Raw genomic sequence first — 22,971 nt, 5'->3', positions numbered from 1 at the left:
CGCCGCCCGCCGTTCCTGCCCCCGGCAGAGGTGGGGGAAGGGGGAGTCGTTCTGTTTAACCCTGAATTACCCGAATCCTCCTTAATTTGCTAAATTTGCAGTTTGCTAATTCTTACTTCTTTCACTTTCCTTCTTCCCTCTGGCTCACTCTATTTCCCTCCACTAAAGTCTGATAGTTTAGGCGGAGTGGAGCGGGCCCTAACCTTAACCCATCCCCACCCACCCCCATTCTTTTTGCTTCGCTTTCCATCGGACTCTGCAAATTTTGCAATAGGGGGAGGGATTTTTTAAATTGCATTTGCAAAGTTCGGTATCTGGGCAGGCAAGGGGAGGGAGAGAGGGAGTGGGGAGCAAGCCCCGCCCCCACCGCCCTTTGCAAATAAAAATCTAGGGGGGTGGGGAGGAGCAGGAAGTGGCGGTGCGAGGGCTGCTGCACAGCTAGCAGAGCCGCGGTCCGGACGGCAGCGCGTGCCCCAAGCTCTCCGTCTTCCCCCGCCCGCCAGCCCGAGCCCAGCCCGCGGCCCCAGCAGCAGCCCCGAGAGCAGCCCCAAAAGCAGCGCCATGGCCGGGTGGAACGCCTACATCGACAACCTCATGGCGGACGGGACCTGTCAGGACGCAGCCATCGTGGGCTATAAGGACTCGCCCTCCGTCTGGGCCGCCGTCCCCGGCAAGACCTTCGTCAACATCACGGTACTGAGAGGCCTGCACAGTCCTGGGGACTGGCCCGGCTTGGACCCTGAGGGAGGGACTCGGTTGGGGGCGGGCGCGGTCTGCGGAGGGCGGCGAAAGGCCGTGACCCGGTCCTTGCCCTGGAAGTGGCGCGAATGGCGGCTGCACGTGAGCGGGCCCCTCCATAGCCCCCTGAGTCCTCCGCCCCGGGCGGCGGCGCCCAGCCCGCCCGCCGCCCCGCTTTCCGCGACGGGGCGTTACATCCGGGGCACAGGGCGGGGAGGGTGCGCCGCCCGGTGCGGCGGCCCACTTCCGCCTCCTCCAGGGCGGGTCGGGCACGCGCCGTAGTTTCTACCCGGGATTTTGATTGAGAAGGGACTTGGGGACCCCTGGCTCCACTTCCGGCCGCCAGCTCGCGCCCCTTTCACTATTGTTCCCCTGAAACGGGAGGGAGCCCCAGTCGCATGGCCTGGGTCCCTAGCCCGACCTCCGTGGTTTCCCTGCCCCTCCCAACCCCGTTAGAGAGGGCTAGGGCGCCACACGACGACCCTTTCCCCGCCAGTCGGCCCGTCGGACTCAGCAATCCTGGGAGTCCCTTTGCCCTTCCTTCCCGCCATCCGGCAGGGCCTGGAGCAGGGGAACTTTGTGAGAAGTTCTAGGACAGTAAAAGTGAAGGAAGAAGGGATGACTACTGCTGTCCCCATCACCACCTCCCCTGTCCACACTGCCCGGAAGTGGGGAGGGGGAGCGGAAGTTCGAAAGGGGGGGAAGGGGATTTCCGGGCGGGAGGGGACCGGATGTGGGGATTTGGGGTGTAAGGGGGAGGGGAAGATACGTTCCCCGGGGTATCTAGACCCGAGAGCTGGCTTGTCGGGTCTAGCCCCAGGTCCCCTCCAAAAGTTCTTCAACTTTCCATGAATGCCCCCAGGCATCTGCTTCCTCATCTTAGAGCATAGATACCTGAACCTAAACTCTAGGTTACTTAGAGACCCAGGCGTCCGGGCCCCTAACAACTCCTGCAGAACCTTTGACCAAATAAGGGCAAAGTTGCTTCTCCTGCTTTGCCCGCCCCCTCCCTTCCCCTCTTCGCTTCTGCTTTTCCTGAAGGAGAGTTCTGAGCATCCAAGGCTCTCCACTCCATTCTCTTAACTGGTTTTTAGCCCCATTTATTTACTGGGTTTGCTTTGCCTATTAAACGACATCTAAATCGACATCTGAGTCAGAGGACTGTGTTGTCCCTTCCTGTTACCATTCTCTAGGTTTCAAAATCATATTTTTGTGCACTTCCAACAATCCTGACTTTCTCAAATTTCACGAATGTGTACAAAGCACATAACATACACCTCTCACCCCAGGGGGCTTAGCTTCCTTGAGAAATGGAAGGCAGGTGGGAACTTTGGTGTATCAACTAACTTGCTGGGTGCTTGGTTCCCTTTTCAGCCTGCTGAGGTCGGTATCCTGGTTGGCAAAGACCGGTCAAGTTTTTTCGTGAACGGGCTAACACTTGGGGGCCAGAAATGTTCTGTGATCCGGGACTCACTGCTGCAGGATGGAGAATTTACCATGGATCTTCGTACCAAGAGCACCGGTGGAGCCCCAACCTTCAATATCACGGTCACCATGACTGCCAAGAGTAAGTTCTTACCCATTCTCTAGCTCCAAAATCCCTAACGTACCTCCTTTTGTTAATCTTTTGGGTTCTTCTGTGTGGATCACTTAGTATGAAAGGATCAAACCAGGTTTCTACTCCCAGCCTGCTGGATGCTGGAGCATCGAATTGTTCCTCTAGTTGTCTCAGTTCCTCACCATATGTATAAAGAAGTTGAACTGTATTACCTCTTAAGTTCCTTCTTACCTTGAGCATTTTCAGAGGAGAAACTCTGTTTTCTTGGAGGAGGTAAAAGGTTCATTGTAAGTCAGCATTCGCTGTTGTCTTTTGAGCTCTTTTGTGAAAACTTGGAGGTGGCCTGCTCATCCACAGCCATTTCTAGCCTGAACACATGAGTCAACAGTCCGGGAGCTTTTGACCCCTAAATTTTACTGTGCTCCTTTCCAGCCTTTAAGCTTGATTTTCCCCTTTTGAAAAGACCTATTGTTTCAGGGTGACTGACAGCCTGCCTGTGTGTGGGGGGTTGGGAGAGATGAGGTTGGGTTACAGCCCCCAGGGTTGGACAGCTGCTGAACAGCTGGCAGGGGGTGGGGTGGTGACACCTGGGTCCTAGCCTCCTTTCTCTTCCTCCAGCGCTAGTCCTGCTGATGGGCAAAGAAGGTGTCCACGGCGGTATGATCAACAAGAAATGTTATGAAATGGCTTCTCACCTGCGGCGTTCCCAGTACTGACCTCGTCTGGCCCTCCCCTCACCACTCCCCACTGCTTCTGCACCCCTCTCCTTCCCACACACATACATACACCATTTTTATTTTTTGGGCCATTACCCCACACCCCTTATTGCTGCCAAAACCACATGGGCTGGGGGCCCCGGGCTGGATGGACAGACACCCCCTGCCCACAACCCATACCCCTCCTGTGTGTGGTTGGAAAACTTTTTTGTTTTTTTGGGTTTTTTTTCTGAATAAAAAAGATTCTACTAACAAGGTGCTGTGTGGTTTTAGCCTGGGTGTCAGGATGGAGGACAGCTCTTGTGACCTGCCTCCTTTATCCTGGCTTGGGGTTAGCAGCAGCAGGAGGGTTTAGGGCACTACAAAGTCTAAGATTTTGAGTTTCTTGTTTTCATGTCCAGGATTAAACACCTGGCCAGATTGGCCAGGCCTTCTACAATAACCTATCCAGCCCTAGGTCCCCAGTGTGCTAGCTGAATTGGTGGATAATGGAATAGAGCCATCCAGACCAGAGAATGGGTCCAGGCCTGCGGGCAAGGCAGAGCCAGTTGAGTCATCCTCATGTGTGGGTGGGGCTCTCCCTCTCTGAGTCACAACAGATGCCTACTGGGGCTGTCCCCAAGACTGCAGGTTAGCCTCCCCTCCCCGCCCCACACGCCCTTGGCCCTGTATGGCAGAAAGGGGCAGTTCCCCAAAGGATAATAGGTTTCCCTGTGTGAGAATGATCTCACCCTTCCTTAGTCCACAAAAACAATTTTATTAACCCAGTAAGTGAAGACCCTGTCCCTTTGTACCCCCAACCCCTTCAAAAGGATGGAGCTGGGTAAGGGGAGAAATCTGGGGTAGAAGTGTCTCCTATCCTCAAAACCAGAAGACTGGAGAGGGGAAGAGGGGCTGTGCAAATAGGTCATCAGAGGTGGTGTGGAGGGGAGTATTAAACCAGGATAGCAGCAGAAGAGGTAGAGGGTGAGGGGTCTGTTGAAGACCCAGGAAAGACAAGGGGCGCTGGAGCTATAGAGCCAAAGGAGGAGGGAGGTGTGGGGCTGGAGCCCAGAAGAGGGGTCCGTTCTGAGGCAGGCTGGTCCCTTGGCTCCCCTTCCTCATCACCCTCTTGCCCCTGGCTTTCTTCCTCCTGCTCATCATCCCCAGGACCCCGATGCACAGGCTGCTTGCAGATGGGGCAGGTCTTCCGGGTTTGAGTGAGCCAGGGGTCCACACAGCGGCTGTGATAAGCTGCCAAGAGGAATGAGGTGAAGCACCTGATGCCTGCTGGGGGCCTGGGGACATGGGCACAGGAAGTGAGGGCCTCACCGTGAGCACAGGGGAGTACCCTCAGCTTGTCCCCATCCTCATATTCATCCAGGCAGATGGCACACACATCATACTGGTCTCCTAGTGGAAGAAGAAAGTCTTTAATTTACAGAGCCATTCTGAACCAGGGCCCACAGAAGTCACGCTGGGAGGCCTGTGCTAAACCTGCAAGATATTTTTCTGTCTCTAAAGAGCCAGAGGAAGAGCTAAGACAGCATGGGTGGAACATGAGGAATCTGGGGTTAGTAGGCACAAGCAAAGAGAAGCAGAGGTAAGAAGGGAAGTGGGTTTTCTGGGGGTTGGTGTGAGTGGAGAGACAGTGGGAGGAGAGGAAGTGGGGCGGGGCTTCTGCCATAGCCTTATAAGGACATTGGAGGCTCCAGGCCTGAAGACCCAGCCCCTTCTTACCTGTGCCTTCCTTCTCTGGCAGCATCTTCCCCACTCCTTCCATTTTTCTGCTTTATCCACCTTCTCTCTTACAAGAAAGGTCCTCCATCTTTCCCCCTCCCCCAACTATTCCATTTAATCATCTTTGCTTTCCACCTCCTGCTCTAAACCTGTTCTGTCCTTTTATGTACGGGTTAAAAAAGGAAAGATGGCATCTCAGACTGACATCTCCCTGCCATCTCTGCCCCTTATCTCCTGGGCTTCAACTCCTTCAGAACCAGGTAAGTGGTGGGAAAGGCCTGCTCTTCTTAACTCTCCTCACCCTTCTGATAGTCATGTGTAGGGATCTGTTTCAGCTGCTCTTTGGTCAGTCGATTCCGCTGGAGCCGTTTCCTATGCTGGATGCAACGAACTATCTGGTGAAAGGGAGTGGATGCATCAGTCTTAGAAGAAATCTGGACAATCCAGTACAACCCATCCCTGTCTTGCAACCCCAGAGCCAATCTGGCTTTAAAGGCCTTGACTCTTCCCATCTTGGTCCCTGAGCTACTCACCATCACTGCTCCCATGGCCAAAACCAGCAGTCCTACAATCCCTGTGAAAGGGATGAGGTAATAGCCCAAGGGGAAGCTATTGTCTGGGACGAGAAGCACCCGAGCCCTGGGAAAAGGAAGACCAATATCAGAGAGGCGGAAAAGGCAAAAGCACAAAGAGGGACAAACTGGCTCTGGACAGGGCGGGTGGGGATGGGGGAGAAAGTACCAAGAGGAAGAGTATGATGGGCCTGAGGCTGAATGGTTGGGGCACAGGCTTGGGCTCCAGGTTGGCATGGAAGTGCTGAAGGAAGAGTAGGAAGGAGGGACAGGTCCTACCCCTTCTCGTAGACAAAGAGGGCACGCAGGTACTCGGAGCTCCTCTCCCCAATAAACACAGACGGGATCCAGATCTGCTGCTGGATTTCCTCTGCAGGGATGAGGGCATTACACTGGGGACCCAAGCTGCCACACGAATCCTTTGACTCCCTTGCCCCATCCCACCCAAAGCACTGATTTCCCTAAGGCTCCACCCCTCCTGCCATCCTCTCAGTCTAAGCTCTACTGAAAATGCAGCTGTCCAGCCTTACCACTATTCCACACCATGTTCAGAAGTTCATTGGAATTCACATTGTGTACCACAGCTGCACCATACCCAGCCTTCTGAGCATTTAGGACCTAGGGAGAAAAGGCAGATAAGAAACCGTCATGGGCATTGCCACCTTTTGTTCCTGGTGCTCACCCTCCCAGCTCCCACACCACATTCAGCAACCTTGAGGTCAAAGTTGCAGTCGAATCTTCGAAGCAGTGCAATAAAGACTGACCCGTTGACTGGGGCTGGGGGTGGTGGGGCAATGGGGCTGCAGGCATTGTCTGGGTGAGCCTCCACAAGGAAGCCCTGGGGAAGAAAAGCGAACAACAGTTGGATCTCATCTCCCTAGGTTCTGCTCCCCACAGGTTCCACCATGCACACTGGCTCCCACATCCTGCACGTCCTCGTTCCTGAGGTTGGTCTGAGCAACCACACCAAAGTCGGAAATCTACCTCTTAACCTTCTGAAGATGCAATTCTGGGCAAACAACAGCCCTTTACTAGATTCTGCATCATCCCTCTCTTTCCCACATGAGCTAATCTGTACCCCAACTCCTGACTAATTCTTCGGCCTTCCAGTTCCCCACTCACTGTAATTCGATTCTCCATTCATCCACATCACTTTCTCAAGTTATTTCACATTCCCTGCTCTAGTACATACTTGTTTAAAAAAACACAAATGGAGGTATTTCCGCTGAGCTCCCTGTTACCAAACTCAATTATAATTTTAGCTTCCCCCAAGAATGGAATCTTAAACCAGTCTATCTGGAGTTACATGGTCAGCATTAGTGAGGTAATCTGCCTGATAGACCCTTTCTGTCCCCTAAAGCAAGGTGATTTTGCCACAAAGAAATCTTTGCTGGTATAATTTCCTTGTCCCACCCCTTTCTGCCTGTAAATCTTTCATTTTGTATAGTTCTTCAGAGATCTATCTGCTGGGTGGAATGCTGCCCGATTCATGGGTCATTAAAAGCCAGTAAGAGCTTTAAAATTCAGTCCTGCTGAATTTTCTCTCTTAACACCTCCCTTTAATTTTCCAATTACCCACCTTACAAACAACAATACCGGTATATATGGCCCAACTGAGTTCTTGCTATATGGTAGTCTGTGAAAAAGTCCTACAAAACTGCTTTTCTAATTTAATCCTCCCAATAATCCTGTGATAACTTCTATTATTTTCCCATTTTACAGTAAAACAAACTAAGGCTCAGAGAGATAATTACTTGTCAAGATCATAAGGGCAGTAATTGGCTCTAGAGACCCTACTGATAAGCACCACTAGCCCTACCTGTTATCTTAGTCCACTTTCAGTTTCCCTTCCAAGGCCCCGAGTTCTAGGAGTAGACTTTGTCTTTTACCTCCGGATTCTGGATTCCACCACACTAAACGTGCTCTTGCACTTAGTTCCTAACTTGACACTTTTCCCACTAACAGCTTCATCCAAGAAAGGCTCCTGAACCTCTACCCAGGAGAGATAATTTAAGGACACAGGAAAAAGGGGGAAAAAATCACCTGAAGTCCCTCCTGGCTCAAAGCAGCCCCAAAGAGAGCTGGGAGGTCTGCAAAGTCCATGCTGGCATTGTGGTCCGAGATCTGCGGACAAGAGTCCGTGTTGGCACTTTAGTCTGCAACCTCTCCCTTCAGCGCCCTTCCCCCATTGGCCCCTCCGACTCACCGCTCGAATGAGCCCTCGGCTGGGGGCCGCTCCCCACAGCACAGTGACCACAACCACAGGAAGCGGGAAGGCCGCAGGGTGCATGGCAGCGGGAGGAGAGGCGGAGGGGGCCGCGTCCGGATAACAGGAACAGAAACGGAGTTCTGCGCCCTCTCTGGCCCTCCTTCAGGATCCCAGGGGTCCAACCACCCCCAGGTCCCACTTCCCAGCTACATGGGGGCTCGGGGAAGGACCTCCGACTCGGGGAGTGAGGTACCCAACTAGTCTATTGGAGCTGGGAGGGAGAGACTAAAAATAATCCTTTTCTGGTATAGTAATAAAACTGGGAAAGGGAACGGAGACCAGCACAGGTGACAGAAAAACTTCTGGAAGGGTGGGGGAGCTCAAAGGGGCGGGACTTCCGGCCAGGTGGGCCGTCTTCCCATCCCCTGGAAAAGAGTTTCCGGCAAAGAAAGTCAGGCCGCTTCCAGCATTGGACGCTCACGACTAAGGACTTCCGGTTCTAAAAGACCGATTAAAAGAAAGGTCAGAGGTGGAGGCAGTGCCTGTAGCGATGAAAGGAGCACCGATGTACCAGATGACTACTTAGTCGTCTCCCCGCTAGTGCCTAGGACCCTGCAGCACCCCGGTTTACAAACCTGTCCTCCTGGCCGCCGCGGTACCTTCAAGTCTCGCGAGAGGCCTCAGCACCTTTCCCCCCCACCAGCTGACAGCTTCCTGTATGTATCGCGAGAGACCGCCTAATTCTGACTCGCCTAGCTCAGTCCATCTCGCGAGATCTTCAGATACCCTCCTCTCCGTTTTCCCGCGATTCCAATTCGATAAAAATTGCGCCTTAGCTTCGGCTTCCAAAATCAGCCACACCCCTTCCCGCACCCGTTCTTGAAGCTCCTCCTTCAGCTCCGCCTTACTCCCGGCCGCCTTTGCGCTCGCGCCTGCGCCTGCGCCAACTACCAGCTAGCGCTGGACCTGAGAGCCGGAGGGGCGTGCGCGCGCGCCCTCGCCCCTGTTGCGCGCGCGGTGTCACCTTGGGCGCGAGCGGGGCCGCGCGCGCACGGGACCGCGAGCCGAGGGCCATTGAGTGGCGATGGCGGCGACGGCGAGTCCCGGGGCTTCTGGGATGGACGGGAAGCCCCGTACCTCCCCTAAGTCCGTCAAGTTCCTGTTTGGGGGCCTGGCCGGGTAAGCTCAGGCCCCAGGGATGGGACAGGAGGAGGAAGGGACGGGTGCAAGGTACCGGGCCCGGTTCTTCTTTGGGTGTGTTGCAGTGAACCGAGCTGACACGGGGTCAGTGCCGTCCCCATCGTATTGCAAGATCCTTGATGGACTGCCAGGATCTTTTCACCCATCGCAGGGCGCCTTTGGGCTGCATGCACGACCCCCACAAGACCACCTGAGTTTCCCAACCCATTGCTTGACTGCGGGACTGTATGGGGTTTCAGGTCATTGCATGGCTCTTGCTGGACTATATGGGGTCCTAGATCATGAATGCCCACCTCTCCTTGGGTTGGACTGCATGCAATCCCGGGGTCACTGCTTGACACCCTTGTTGCTGTGTGAAACGCTTTCATTGCATGGTCCCTTCTGGACTGCTGGACTTTTAAGACCCATTGCTCTTGATACAGGTAGAGACTTGTACACATGCCCACCAGTTCCTGAACTCTTAATCAATGGCATGGCGGCCCTGCCCTTTGTGACCTCTTGTTGCTGGGCTCCAAGGGACCTTGGTAGATCTGAGACACCTAGCCATTGATGCTACCCCTGTCTTCCCCCAGGATGGGAGCTACAGTTTTTGTGCAGCCCTTGGACCTGGTGAAGAACCGGATGCAGCTGAGTGGGGAAGGAGCCAAGACACGAGAGTACAAAACCAGCTTCCATGCCCTCATCAGCATCCTGAGGGCAGAAGGGCTTAGGGGCATTTACACCGGGTACTGGGGCCAAAGGATGGGGTAGGTTGTGGGTTGACAGCTCTAGACCTGGGCTTGACTCACTGACCCCTTCACTCCACGCCCCCCCCCAGGCTATCAGCTGGCCTGTTGCGCCAGGCCACCTACACTACTACTCGTCTTGGTATCTATACTGTGCTGTTTGAGCGCCTGACTGGGGCTGATGGTACACCCCCTGGCTTTCTGCTGAAGGCTGTGATTGGCATGACTGCAGGTGCAACTGGTGCCTTTGTGGGAACACCAGCTGAAGTGGCTCTTATCCGCATGACCGCTGATGGCCGGTGAGTTCTAAGTCTGAGCCTGCCCCCAGCCCCATTCCCTGGAATCTAGTATGAAAGAAGTGATTTCTTATCCTAGATCTAGGGCACAGCATTCACCTGTTCACAGCATTCTGGCCTCCCTTTCTTTGCGCCTGTGGGGGCAGAGTGGTCTAGCCCGAACTTGGCCTCTCCCTGCCTTCCCTCCAGGCTTCCAGTTGACCAGCGTCGTGGCTACAAAAACGTGTTTAATGCCCTGTTTCGAATTGTCCAGGAAGAGGGGGTCCCCACACTATGGAGGGTGAGTAGAGGGGCTGGAGACTTAGGGGACCTGGGGTCCAGTCTTGGACATTTCTGACTCCCCCTCCATCTCTCACCCCAGGGCTGCATCCCTACCATGGCTCGGGCTGTCGTCGTCAACGCTGCCCAGCTTGCCTCCTACTCCCAGTCCAAGCAGTTTTTACTGGACTCAGGTGAGACCCAGAGCTGAGCCCTCAGCTCCCAGCTAGTCTGGACCAGCTTCGAGCTGATTGCCACCCCCTGCTCCACCTCCCCCAGGCTACTTCTCTGACAACATCCTGTGCCACTTCTGTGCTAGCATGATCAGTGGCCTGGTCACCACTGCTGCCTCCATGCCCGTGGACATTGTCAAGACCCGGTGAGTATCTGGACAGTCTGGACAGACCTGGGCCTGGAGAGGGATGGGAAAGGCCCTCTTATGTCCTCATGTCCCTGCCTCCTGTCCTTCAGGATCCAGAACATGCGGATGATTGACGGGAAGCCAGAATACAAGAATGGGCTGGTGAGGAACCAGAGCCTGGGGCTTGGGCTGCAGGATTGGATGCTGGGGGGAAGGGGGAGAAGGCAGGTAGCTGGGTAAGAGGAAGAGGACCCCAGAGGCCAGGTCCTAGCCTCAGTGCCCTGCCTGCCTTCCTGTCTAGGATGTGCTGGTGAAGGTCGTGCGCTACGAGGGCTTCTTCAGCCTGTGGAAGGGCTTTACACCATACTATGCCCGCCTGGGCCCCCACACTGTCCTCACTTTCATCTTCTTGGAGCAGATGAACAAGGCCTACAAGCGTCTCTTCCTCAGTGGCTGAGGCGGGTGAGGGGCCTGGAGTCGCTGTGCTGGGGCTTCATCTCACCCCCTGCTCCTACAGTCAGTGTGCCCCCCAACCCTGGGGGCCTGGACTCTGCTACCCTGGGCCCCTCTATTTATTTTCCCAACACGGTGTGGTTCCCTGCTCTACAGTTAAAGACTTTGGTCTGTCCTGCCCAGCCCCAGCTTGCCCTCCTTGCCCTGATCAGCATCATCTCTGTCCCTGGCTATACCTTGGAAGCTCACTGGGGATTTCTGGGGCCTCCTTGGATATTAGTTTCAGGGCACATAGGACAGCAGAAGCCCCTCCCTTCTCAGTGGGGAAACCAATGCAAGGCTGAAGGGACAGGAGAGAGCAGAAGCCGTCAAGATGATCAAAGGTCTGCAGTAGGAGGACGTGGCCCTTCCTCCCTCCACCTCACTGAGGACATAATCAATAAATTGGATTGCTGACACCACCCCCAAATCTGGAGAGTTGTGGGCACAGGACGGGGAGGAGACCGGACAAACGAGCAGATGCTCCTGGAGAATAGGAACTGGAGTTTGTAAGAAAAATTATTAAAGAAAGAGCACTCACGGTTTTTATATAAGTGTTATATATAAATCAGTCATATTGCAGCAGCTGACGTATGAGAAAAACCCAAACTCCAGTCTTCCCAGCCGCTCCCCCAAGAACTCGGCAGACGCCCAGGTCGTCTCATGTAATCCCCAGGAAAAGCCTTGGGGGTCTGGTGACTGCTTCTGCAGCCTGAAGAAGGAGGGATTACAGCCTAAGAGGAGAAGGCTGACCTTCGAGGTGGGAGGGAGGGCGGGGGCAGGGCATGGAGTGGACACAGTCAGGCCCCCAGAGCCTGGAGGCTTAGGAAAGGGAAGATGTTTGCCAGAGACTTGATCTGGGCCACAGGCTGGGGAGGGTGATTGCCTTCTTTGTTTCTTTAGATGTGGGATACCAGGCCCTGCCCTCAAGAAGTTTAGAAACCTCTTGGGACATAAAAGGACATAGGAAGGTCAGTTGGAAGAAGAGCCTGGTGCTTGAGGCCTGAAGGCTTCTCCGGAGCCAGGCCAAGGGACAGGCAGGCAGCAGCTGGGAGCTGTCCCCTTGGCAGAACCCATCAGTAGAAGCAGAAGTTGAGCTCAACAGCCTGGCGGTGCAGCCCGGCCCTCCCACCTCTGCGTCTTGTCTTACCCACTTTGCACACATGCTGGCCTGGGCCACAGGAGCTGCTTAGGGACGCTTGAAGCCTGGATCTTGTCCTTAATGAGTTCCAAGTCCAGAGGGGAAAGTGACACGGAAACTGAGAGTCACCAGCAGACCATTGCAGGGTGACATGAAACACCCAGGCTGGTCTGGGCCAGGAGAGACTGCACAGTAACCGACTGGTCAGGGAAGCAGGGCAGGGAAGCATTCCTGGCCCTCTGGGAGCAAAGGCTTAGAGAAACTCTGAGGAGCCGGTAATCTCTGCAGAGTCTAATAGCTGGAGCACAGGCAGTGAAGTGTTTGCTGGGAGAGGGGAAGCCAGACCGTTAGGTGGGTTGGTGCACAGAAGTCGTCGGTGGCCAAGCTCAAGAGCTGTGTTCTATCATGGGAAGAGTTCAAAGCAAGAAAAATGTCAGCGTTTCACATTAGGAAGATTCTCCCTGCACCACCCAAAGGAGGAGGGGGTCTCCCTGGAGCCAGAAATGCTTAGCCCTCACTCGCATTCTCTGGACCCCAAGTCTGGGCTTGGGCTAGAGGCAGGAGAGAAAGTCTACGCAGCATGCTAAGGGGAATGGCGGAGCCCAGGGCACCTGGGAAGAGAAGTGGGCTCCGTTTGCCTGCCTCCTGGCTTGACAGCAGGAAACCTGAGAGTAACTCAGTAAAACCCACCAAAATGGTGCTCGCTGCCAGGCCCTCCCCTGCCCTGTCCTGCCACTCTGGGCACAGCAAGAGAGCTGTGTTTCTGGTGCCCCCCGGTGCCAGGAAGCACCCACCTGGCCTAGTACTGCGGGCTGCAGGCAGATACCCTCAGTAGCATCCCTGAGCTCCCAGGAAACTTCTGATTCTTGACTTGGAACTTGCTCGCGGTGGCCTGGTTGTTGGTGACCCCTGGAGGAGAGAAGGAAGGCACCCCAGGCAGGGGAGGCGCAGGTCAGGACTAGAGCTTCTGAGCAGTGCAACTAGGGTAGGGCAGCTGGGGCCTTGGGAATGCTGGTGAAGGTGCCCCAGCCTTGTTTACCTCTCCCAAAGAAACAAAATTCCATTTTAAAATTATGTTTATTGTACAAATAACATTACGATGGTGGAAAACTAGAAAATGGTAAACAGAGGGAAAGAACAGAAAACCACCCCTATTTATACCATCCAGAGATACTCAGGGCCCACATGTTGACACATCTCTTTCCAAGTTTTCCTCAACAGGTACACTTGGGAACCACCTTTACAATGTTATTTGCTCTTTCCTAAAACTTCCCCAGAGTGGTAGTAACAACCCAGTGGTCTGGGAACCCCACCATCCATCCAGCATATGGAGCTCAGTTCGGTGACCTCCCCTCCAACTCCTCCATGATTTGTTGGGTCTGCAACTGTGTGCAGGGGAGACTCCTGATAAAGGCACAGTAATGAAGACCTCCTTGACCCTGTGCTCCATACCCACCCGCCCCCTATTAGACCCCAATAGGAGAGTCTATCAGACTCTGTCTCGGGGTCCCCAAACCACCCACCCTCAGAGGCTGTGGCCAGAGTACCTAACACCCACTGTCCCCAACAGATCCCCACCACGACCCAGGCTCAGGGCCGAAGGCCGCCGACCTGCCTGCAGAGGCCCCATGCGGCCATTAGGCCGCACCCACAGGAAAAGGCTAGAGCGGAAAGTGGGAAGTAAGCCTTGGAAGAAAAGCAGCCAGGCCCGGTGTACCATCACCTGCCTTCCCCTCTGCAGCTCCAGGTGCGCCGTGTGGGTGGCCGTGGCCAGGGCCCATGGCTTCACCTGCTGGACCCAGCACAGCAGCAGGATGAGGATCACAGAGGCAACGAGAAGCCAGAGGAGACCCAAGATATAGAAGCCCAGGAACAGACAGCAAGAGTCAGAGCTGAGAACAGGGTTGTTACTGGAACTAGCCAATCCCTGGACTTTCCAGGGGTTGTCAGATTCAGAGATGATGGTTATGGTGGATTCCAAGATAGTGGGGAGTGAAATGGATTCTGTGGAGGTTAAGAATATGGTTGGTTGTAAAGTCTCACTTATGGGTTCTGGGGTGGTCGGGGTAGTGGGCTCTAGGGTGGTCGGAGTTGTGGGTTCTGGGGTGGTCGGGGTTGTGGGCTCTGGGGTGGTCGGGGTTGTGGGCTCTGGGGTGGTCGGGGTAGTGGGCTCTGGGGTGGTCGGGATTGTGGGCTCTGGGGTGGTCGGGGTTGTGGGCTCTGGGGTGGTCGGGGTTGTGGGCTCTGGGGTGGTCGGGGTAGTGGGCTCTGGGGTGGTCGGGGTAGTGGGTTCTGGGGTGGTCGGGGTTGTGGGCTCTGGGGTGGTCGGGATTGTGGGCTCTGGGGTGGTCGGGGTTGTGGATTCTGGAGTGGTTGGGGTTGTGGGGGGCTCAGTAGTGGGGTTTAGAGTTTTGGAGGAGGTGATGGAGTCTATAGTAATCGGGGTCGTGGTCAATTTCTTAACTGGAGGCAAGGAGGACACTTGACTGCCTGGCGAAGTAGGCAATGTTAAATAGAGCAGGTCCCAGTGCGTGGTGTGGCTAGAGAGGCTGCTTACAGTGTTCACGACAGGTACCTCCTGTTCGTCTTTGTCTTCATATTCATCGTAGTCCAGGTTGTCCCTGTCACCAGGGATGTTGCAGCCATCACCCAAGAAGTTGTAGACGTACATGCCATTCATATTGACACATCGAACGCTCTTCACATCGGGGGTCATGGCCTTAATGTCCACATCCTCCTCCCATACGTACACGTTGCTGGGGTTGTCCTGCAGCCAGCGGCTGAAATAGAGGATCCCACAGTCACAGGACCAGGAGTTGTTATGGAAAAAAGCGTAAGGCAGGAGGAGCATCCCAAAGAAGTCCGTTGGTATTGTGCGCAGCCTGTTCTTTTGGAGGTAGAGGGTGTCAAGTTCCTCCAACCCTTTTAGAAGCTCAGGGGGCAGCTCTTGCAAGTCGTTTTCAGCCAGGCTGAGCTTCTTCAGGTGGGGCGTGGGCACCAGGAGCTCAGGGGGCAGAGTCCTCAGCTGGTTTCCCCGCAGATAGAGCTCTTGGAGGCGGCTCAGGCCATGCAGAGTATCAGAAGGCAATGAGGTCAGCTCGTTGAAGGACACGTCCAGGATGGAGAGAACTGGCAGTGCCCGTCCCAGCTTGGGCAGGCTTCTCAGCTTATTGTGGGCTAGATTCAGGACCTCCAGCCGTGGCAATTTCGCATCTGCCTGCAGGCTGGTCAGCTGGCTCTTACCCAGGAACAGCTCAGTGAGCTGGGACAGATTCAACACGGATGCCATGGAGAAAGTGCCCAGGGGGTTCTCACCCAGGTGGAGGATGGCGGTGTCGGCCGGCAGGTCTGGAGGCGGTGCCTTCAGTCCCTTGTTTTCACAGTTCACTTCTACCTGGCTGTCCTTGTTGCCGACTTCACAGATGGGGACAGGGTGTGAAGGGCTTGGCAGCAGGAGCAGCAAGAGGAGGAGGGGCATGGTGACCTGTGGGCAAGGGGGGCTTGAGTGGGCACCCCTCGGGCCCCCAGCAGTATGCCTCCAGGCCCTGGCCCCCACTACAGCCTCTAGGATTGTTCCAGAAACTCAGCTCCCACACTTCTCTCCCTTCCTTCCCCTCTCCTCCCCTTGCCCCGCAAAACCTAAACTAGTAGCTCCAGCCCTTGGCTGTTCTCTCTCTCTCAGGCCCTGGCCTCCCCGAGCCCTGGCCCCAGCTCACAGACCGGCAGAAGAACCTCCGGAGACACAGAGCTTCTTCCAGGGTGTGACTTGGTCCTTCTGTCTTCCAGCTCCAGGGAGGGCCTGGTTAGGGGCAGGAAGAGGGTAGGGATGGGGAGGAAATGGCAGCCTGATATGGGCTCCCAGAACCCGGGAACAGCCTCCATCCTGGACACAGGCCCTTATCACATCCTTCCACAACTTGCCCTGAGCCCTTCTTTTGGCTCTGTTCTTGCCTGCTCTCCTCCTACCTTGGGGAGATTGGGGGTAGACTCCAACCACCACTCGCTTCCAGGCTTTAAAAACCTCTCCAGCTGCCCCCCTCATTTCCCCTTCACAGCTGCATTCTTAGAATTGCCTACTTTTAACCTGGCCTCCCTCTCACTCCTCACCTTCCTCTAGGCTGCTTCCCACCTGCCCCCTTCTCCACGGACTCAGTTCTTGCCATGTACTCCTGACCCTCTATACCCACCCGACACGCTTTCCTCCACACCATCTTGTTTTCCGCAGCCTGCACACCTGTGGCCACTCCCACCTTGGGACTCATGACAGTAATTTTTTTCTTTTTTAGAGCTTTTTTTTTTAATTTATTTTTGATTGAATTAGAGTTGGTTGACAGGTTGTGTTGTTCTGCTGTTACCACAAGTGACTCAGTTATACACATACATACATTCTTATTTATATTCTTTTCTATTATGGTTTATCCCAGGATATTGAATATAGTTCCCTGTGCTATACAGTAGCACCTTGTTGTTTATCCAATAGTAATTTTTTCTTGGTTTTCTTCCTGCTTCTCTAGCTGACCTTTTTCAAATCTTCTTTGTGGATTCCTCTTCTTCTATCCTTCATGAGAGATTAACCTGCCCCCAGAGTTTGGTCACTGGCCTTCTCTGATGCCACACAAACCCCCGAGCTTCTCCTCATCCATTCCCTTGCCTTCGACCACCACTTGTCCCCCCAGTGACTCTCAAGTCTTCATCTCTAGCCCAGACCCCTCTCCTGAGACCCAAACATGTATGTCCCACCGCCTTTGGAATTTCTTGGCTGTCCCACAGGCCTTCAAGCAATATGTTCAAAAAGTTTATCGCCTGTCTCTAAATAGCCTGTCTTCCTGTGTTGTCCAACCTGGTGAATGGTTTTGTCATCTGTTCAATTATATAGTACAAGCAAAATCCCTGAGATGACCATCCTTAGCTCCACCGCCTATTTAACCTGCCACCAAGTCCCACTGGTTTTCCCTCCCAATGCCCCTCAGCCCCCTTTTTTCCACCCTCACATCCACCATCTTCATCCAGGGTGCCATGTTCTGTCCACTGTGTCTCTGTGACAGCCTCTCCACTGCTCTCCCCGTTTACTGACTCCTTCCTTCTCCCCACCCGAGTGGTCCTTCAGAAACGCTCATATCCTTCCACTGCTTGAAATTCACCAATGGCTCCTTGCAACCCTCAGGAGGGAGTCTGAGATCCCTAACAGGCCTACAGAGTCTTGTAAGATCTGGCCCTTGCCCACCTGTCCAGCCCCTATCTCTTCCCTCCTTCCTTCCTTTCTTTCACTGAGCTGGATCTTAGATATGGCATGAGAACTCTTAGTTGCGGCATGCAGGATCTAGTTCCCTGACCAGGGATCGAAACCTGGGCTCTTGGCATTGGGAACTCCGAGTCCTAGCCTCTGAACCCCCAGGGAAGTCCTGAATCCCATCTCTTAATGCTCCACCCTGGACTCTAGGTTACTCTCTTTCTTGTGGCTTCTTCTCACCCTTCATCCCTTTCTGCCTAACTTACTTATCTGGAGAGTTCCAACCCAGAATTTCTTCCTCTGAAAAGCCTTTTAGGATTTCCCAAGATCCAGTTGGATGCCTGTTTCAGATAGATGTCATATCTGTTGGTCCATGGCCCCTTCCATGATGAAAACGTCCTATTGACTGTCCCCTAGAAGGGGTACCCTGCAGTCTCATGGGCCTGCCCTTATCTGCTGGTTGGTGACTGGACAAGGAACAGATACTTGAGCCAGATGCAGTTAATCCATACACCTGTTAGTTATAAAATTTTATATAATTTGTTGGCTGCAAAGAGTACTCAAAGACATGGAGAAAATGAGGCACTAAGTAAGTAGCAAGAAGCAAGGTGAAGTTGCATAGAGCCCACGACATGGAGTAAGGCCTCTGAGGCTGTTGGGATTTTTTGCCATTTTGGCATCAGTTAGGGTTTTTAGTTGTAAGCAACAGAAATTTTTTCTACTTAATTTAGGCTGAAGAGGAATTTATTGAAACTACATTGGCTACTTCACAGGCTTCTAAACGAGGGTTAGAGAACCATACGTGGGCCAGTGTAGCTGAGAACCAGGCTGCAGAACCAGTCTGGTGAGAAATCTCTGCTCTCGCTGCAAGACCATGTCTCTGAAGCTTGTTCCACTGCAACTGCTGGGCCAGGAGCTTAGCGTTAGCACAGCCTCCTGACTGCAGAGAGAGAATCCTGCATTATCCCTCCTCTGTTGTGATACTAACTCCTGATTTCAAAGTCTGGGTTCGAGAGACTTCCCTGGTGGTCCAGTGGCTAAGACTGTATTCCCAATGCAGGGGACCTGCCTTTGATCCCTGGTCAGAAAACTTAGATTCCACATGCCGCAACTAAGAGTTCACATGCTGCAATTAAGCCCTGGCACAGTCAAAACAAATAAATATTAAAAAGTCTGGGTGTAAGTCCTATTGATCTTGTACCTATGACCCAGTTACAAAGGACTCTTGGAAAGCAAGGTATCTGGCATTTTCACCTTCTATAATACAAGGCAGGTTCTGCTTCTCCAAAGATTTCCGTGTTGAAGGATTTTGCAGACACAGAAAAGGGATTCATGTGCTTTGACACCTACTGAAATGGTCCTAATGTTTTACTTTCTTCACATGCTGATGGGCTGAATTGTTTCTAATTTTGCATCGTCAAATGTTTGGGATTAACCCTACTTGGCCATTATGAATTATTCTTTAAACATAGTTGTAGGTTAATTTGCTCAGATTTTATTCAGAATTTGTACATGTAAGTTAGAAAATAGGTGTGGCCCATAGATTTCTTTGGGGGGTACATTTGTCTCTCTCTATTCATTGTGTTTTGTTATCAGAGTTCTACTGGCATTGTAAAATAAGCTGGAAATTTTTATGTTCTCTGGAAAAGTTAGAGATCATAGGGATTTTCCATGCAGTTTTGGTGGAATTCACCTATGAAACTGTCTGGGCCTGAAGACACTTGTAGGAAAACTCCTCAAATACCTTTTCAATTCCTTCTCTAATTGTTTGTCTCTTGAAGCTTCTACATCTGGAGTCAATTTTTGTAACTGTTATTTTTCTAATACAATATCTTTTTCACGTAGCTGTCAATTTATTGTCATAAATCTGTACATTTTATACTTTTATAATCTGGTAAAATCTCCATACCTGTAGTTATAACCCCTAATGTTGTTTATTTGTATTTTTGCTCTTCCTCTTCTCTGTCTTCCTCCCTGCCTCCCTTTCTTTATTGACCAAACTTGCCAAAGATTGGTCTGTTTTAGTGGGCTAGTCCAAGAACCAGGTTTATTATATTCACTAGTCAATAGTTGGGGTTTTTGATTTGATGACAAATATCTACTTTTATCTTGAATAATTTCTCACACTTTGAGCCCATTTTCTTTATTTTGTAATTTATTCTTTGAAGTATACTTGATTTACAATGTTTTGTTAGTTTCTAGTGCACTTATTTTCATGTTCTCTTTCTACCTTCTTGAGTTGAAATCTTAGTTGACTTATTTTCAATCTTGATTTTAAGGTAAACTCATTCAGTTTATACTTCTCATTTGAGTGCTGCTTCGTGTCATCTCACACATTTTATCATGTAATACCTAAGGTGAATATTTCTGATTAAAAATTTTTATTTATTTGGCTGTGCTGGTCTTATTTGTGGCACGCAGGAGATTTAGTTGAAGCATGTGAACCCTTAGCTGCCGCATGTGGGATCTAGTTCCCTGACCAGGGCTCAAACCCAGGCCCCCAGCATTGGGAGCAAAGAGTCTTAGCCATGGGCCATCAGGGAAGCCCTGAATATTTGTAATTTTTAAACCCAGCATCTATTCCTCTCAAATAAGAGGACCCCATTTCTTTTGAGAGATTACACCTCCCCAGATGAGTGCAGACTTGATGGGAGTAGGAATCCTGGCCTGTTGCTCTGGAAACCAAAATGTCTTTGGAAGTTCCTTCCACTAGATCCTTCCTGTCAGGAAGGATCACTCCAGGGATGTGACCTAATCATGGACAGTCATACTCCTCCTAGGATTTCAAACAGTGAATGAGGCGACAGAAGAAGAGAAAATAGGACTGGACTTGATTCATTTCGACAAAGGGCTCAGGAAAAGCTGTAGAATACTTCCTACTACTAATTCCTCGGAGTCACCTGATTCCTGAGCAGTTCTGGATTTCCAGTGTTCACTTGTGGCCAGTGAGCTTCTGCATCTTTTCAAGAACTCTGTGTTGGATTCTTAGGTTAGAGTTGATTTCTGTTGCATGCATCCAGAGAAATCTAATTTAGGGTTCTGGTTGTGGGTTTTTTTTTATTTATTATTTATTTGTTTGTTTTGGCTGTGCTGAGTCTTTATTGCTGCTTGGGCTGTTCTCTAGCCCCCACTACTCTTTATATATAAGAGTTACCACTACTCTTTGTTGCAGCGCATGGGTTCTAGGGCACGCCAGCTTCAGTAGTTGTGGCACGTGGGCTCAACAGTTGCAGTTCCCGGGCTCTAGTGCACAGGCTCAATAGTTTATGGTAAACTGGCTTAGTTGCTCTGCAACAATGTGGAACCTTCCCAGATCAGGGATTGAACCCGGGTCTCCTACATTGGCAGGTGAATTCTTTACCACTGAGCCGCCAGGGAAGCTCTGTGGTTCATTTTTAGAGTTTGTGCAGAAGACATTAGTTGGAGGTCTACTCAAGACCCATTCAGCTTTTCTTCTTTTGAGAAATTACTCATACTCCATTAGAATTTTTGGTGCAAATGACTCTATCCCACCAGCATATGTTGACCTAAGTTAGTCACTAGACTTCCTCCCCTTGGAAAAGGGACCTCCTCCCTTTCCTCCCCTGATACAAGCTGGTAAGGGTGTCCCATGGTCAGAGTGACTGGTCCAAGGATGGAGACAGAAAGTTAAGTTGGTCCTTTCATAATGAAGCCCAAGACTTCTGTTGGTTGGTTGAGGTATGTGTACTTTCTCTGGATGTGGACAAGGAAATAAGTAACCCCAGGTGAGTTGTTGGCATCTATTTTGTGATCACAAGGGGATCTGACCTTAGGATGAAGTTAATGCCAAGGAATTTTTAATGAAAAAAGAAACCAGGTCCTTGGCATCACTAAAATGCTTTATCAAACAGATTTTGAAGTTCAGTGAGCCAAAAATCCTCTTTTTTTAAACTGGTTGTTATTGGAATATCACTTGCAACATAATGAACTTAAAATATTGTATTTTCTATTTTTTTAAAGTGGAATTATTTACAAAGATACTTTTTAAAATTTCAGGTAGACTTTTAAAAATTAAACTTCTTATTTTGAAACAACTATCAATTCACATGAGTTGTAAGAAATAAGATGGAGATCTTGTGGACTCTACCCAATTTTCCCCAACAGTAACATCTTGCAAAACTGCAGTACGTCCAGTATCACAAACATGATATTGACATTGTTCTGTCAAGATACAGAACATTTCCATCACCATAAGGATTCTTCATGTTGCCCTTTGATACCCTTAGCCTCTTCCTTCCTACCTCCCCACTCTTCCTTACCCCTTGACCACTACTAATCTGTTCTTCATTGCTACAATCATGTCATTTCAAGAATGTTATACTGGGACTTCTCTGGCGGTCCCGGGTTAAGATCCCAAGCTTCCAACGCAAGGATATAAGGGGGCATGGGTTTGATTCCTGGTCAGGGAATTAAGATCCCACATGCTGCACGGCATGCCCCCCCCCCAAAAAATGTTATATTAATGGGATCATACAGTATATAACCTTTTGAAACTGTTTTTTTTTTTTTTTTCCCTCCACTCAGCATAATTCTCTGGAGACTTGTACAGGTTGTTCTGTGCATCAGAAGTTCATTTCTTATTATTGCTGAGTAGTCTTCCCTAGTACGTATGTGCTACAGCTTATCTGTTTACCAGTGGAAGGACACGAAGGCTGATCCCAGTTGTTGACTTATTACAGATAGATGTGCTGTCCATGTTAGAGATTTGTGTATGAACGTAAGTCTTCATTTCCCTGGGGAAAATTGCTCTGGAATGCAATCTCTAGGTTATATGGTAGTTGCATGTTTATTTTGGGAGGCTTTATCTTTGGGTTATTCTTTGAGTTTATCCTGTTTGGAGTTTGCTCAGCATGTTACGTGTGTAAGTTTATGTCTCCTGCAAATTTGGGTAGTTTTTAGCTCTTATTTCTTTAAGAACTGTTTCAGCCTCATCTTCTTTCTCCTCTGCTTCTGGGGTTCTGATGACATATTGGCAGACCTTCTGTGGTAGTCCCACAGGTCCCATGGGAGACTGTGTTTTGTTTTGTTTTTAATTTTACTCTTCTTGCTCTCTCTTGTTCAGAATGGGTGATTTCCATCATTGAATCTTCCAGCTCACTGATTCTTTTCTCTGTCCCCTCCATCCTGTTGCTGAGCCCATTCCCTGAGCTCTTGTTTCAGTTATTATATTTTTTCAGCTCTAAAATTTCCATTTGGTTCTTCTTTAGATCTTCTCTTTCTTTGCTGAAGCTTTCTATTTTTTCATTTTTTTTCAAGCATATGCATAATTTTTGGTGAAAGCATTTTATAGTGGCTGCTTTGAATGATTTTTCAGATAGCTCTAACATCTCTGTCCCTTTGGGTGGTGGCAGCTACGGACTGGCTTTTTTCATTCAGTTTGAGACCTTCCCTGGTTTTGGTACATTGACTAATTTTTATGAAACAGGGGCATCTTAACGTTATTTTATGAGACTCTGGATCTGATTTAAACCTTCTGTTTCAGCTGGCTTTCTCTGCTACTGCTCTGGCAGGGAAGGGAGGGGCACTGCCTCCTTACTGCCAGGCGGAGGCTAAAGTTCACATTTCCCATCCAGACTATGGACGTCTCATGAGTGAGGGTGGGAGTTCCAGTTCCCCACCGGGTCACCACTGCCACTTGGGGAGGATGCGCTCATTTCTGCAGAAATGAGGGGAACTTCTGACTCTCTAGGAGGCTTCCTCTGACACCACGCCAGCAGGGAGGGCGAAAGATGACT

At 51.3% G+C, this 22,971-nt stretch overlaps 4 protein-coding genes across 20 annotated transcripts; 2 read left to right on the top strand and 2 right to left on the bottom strand.

Annotated features, from left to right (window-relative positions):
• The first annotated feature begins 407 nt into the window (after positions 1-407).
• On the top strand, positions 408-3,267 carry PFN1 (profilin 1). Its single transcript, XM_086359479.1, has 3 exons — positions 408-693; positions 2,113-2,305; positions 2,915-3,267. Exons 1-3 carry the CDS (start codon positions 562-564, stop codon positions 3,010-3,012), a joined length of 423 nt encoding a protein of 140 aa, XP_086215605.1. The 5' UTR covers positions 408-561; the 3' UTR covers positions 3,013-3,267.
• Positions 3,268-3,749: 482 nt separating this feature from the next.
• Positions 3,750-8,184, bottom strand: RNF167 (ring finger protein 167). 15 transcript variants are annotated; one of them, XM_086359458.1, is made up of 10 exons: positions 8,148-8,184; positions 7,510-8,011; positions 7,347-7,427; positions 6,016-6,141; positions 5,834-5,921; positions 5,473-5,673; positions 5,265-5,370; positions 5,033-5,126; positions 4,324-4,404; positions 3,750-4,245 (listed from the first exon to the last, which is right to left on the bottom strand). In XM_086359458.1, exons 6-10 carry the CDS (start codon positions 5,538-5,540, stop codon positions 3,947-3,949), a joined length of 648 nt encoding a protein of 215 aa, XP_086215584.1. In that variant the 5' UTR covers positions 5,541-5,673; positions 5,834-5,921; positions 6,016-6,141; positions 7,347-7,427; positions 7,510-8,011; positions 8,148-8,184; the 3' UTR covers positions 3,750-3,946. The 15 variants fall into 15 exon arrangements, with proteins under 15 accessions (XP_086215584.1, XP_086215575.1, XP_086215583.1 ...); XM_086359449.1 differs by having other exon boundaries at positions 5,583-5,673; XM_086359457.1 differs by having other exon boundaries at positions 7,510-8,184.
• Positions 8,185-8,573: 389 nt separating this feature from the next.
• On the top strand, positions 8,574-11,393 carry SLC25A11 (solute carrier family 25 member 11). Of its 2 annotated transcripts, XM_086359464.1 has the most exons (8): positions 8,574-8,691; positions 9,285-9,437; positions 9,530-9,736; positions 9,923-10,013; positions 10,095-10,185; positions 10,271-10,370; positions 10,463-10,514; positions 10,654-11,393. In XM_086359464.1, the coding sequence occupies exons 1-8, from the start codon at positions 8,597-8,599 to the stop codon at positions 10,807-10,809; spliced, it is 945 nt and encodes a 314-aa protein (XP_086215590.1). In that variant the 5' UTR covers positions 8,574-8,596; the 3' UTR covers positions 10,810-11,393. The 2 variants fall into 2 exon arrangements, with proteins under 2 accessions (XP_086215590.1, XP_086215591.1); XM_086359465.1 differs by lacking the exon at positions 9,530-9,736 and having other exon boundaries at positions 9,285-9,458.
• On the bottom strand, positions 11,388-15,797 carry GP1BA (glycoprotein Ib platelet subunit alpha). Of its 2 annotated transcripts, XM_086359441.1 has the most exons (4): positions 15,706-15,797; positions 14,543-15,469; positions 12,780-12,894; positions 11,388-12,385 (listed from the first exon to the last, which is right to left on the bottom strand). In XM_086359441.1, exons 2-3 carry the CDS (start codon positions 15,461-15,463, stop codon positions 12,814-12,816), a joined length of 1,002 nt encoding a protein of 333 aa, XP_086215567.1. In that variant the 5' UTR covers positions 15,464-15,469; positions 15,706-15,797; the 3' UTR covers positions 11,388-12,385; positions 12,780-12,813. The 2 variants fall into 2 exon arrangements, with proteins under 2 accessions (XP_086215567.1, XP_086215566.1); XM_086359440.1 differs by lacking the exons at positions 11,388-12,385; positions 12,780-12,894 and having other exon boundaries at positions 13,381-15,469.
• Between the last annotated feature and the right edge of the window lie 7,174 nt (positions 15,798-22,971).

Source organism: Bos grunniens, chromosome 19 (genome assembly GCF_055505025.1).
Source record: "Bos grunniens cultivar Pamir isolate PY7600 chromosome 19, Bosgru_T2T1.0, whole genome shotgun sequence".
Classification (NCBI taxonomy): Eukaryota; Metazoa; Chordata; class Mammalia; order Artiodactyla; family Bovidae; genus Bos; species Bos grunniens.
Note: the sequence above shows the minus strand (reverse complement) of the source record. Positions and strands in the feature narration are given on the sequence as shown.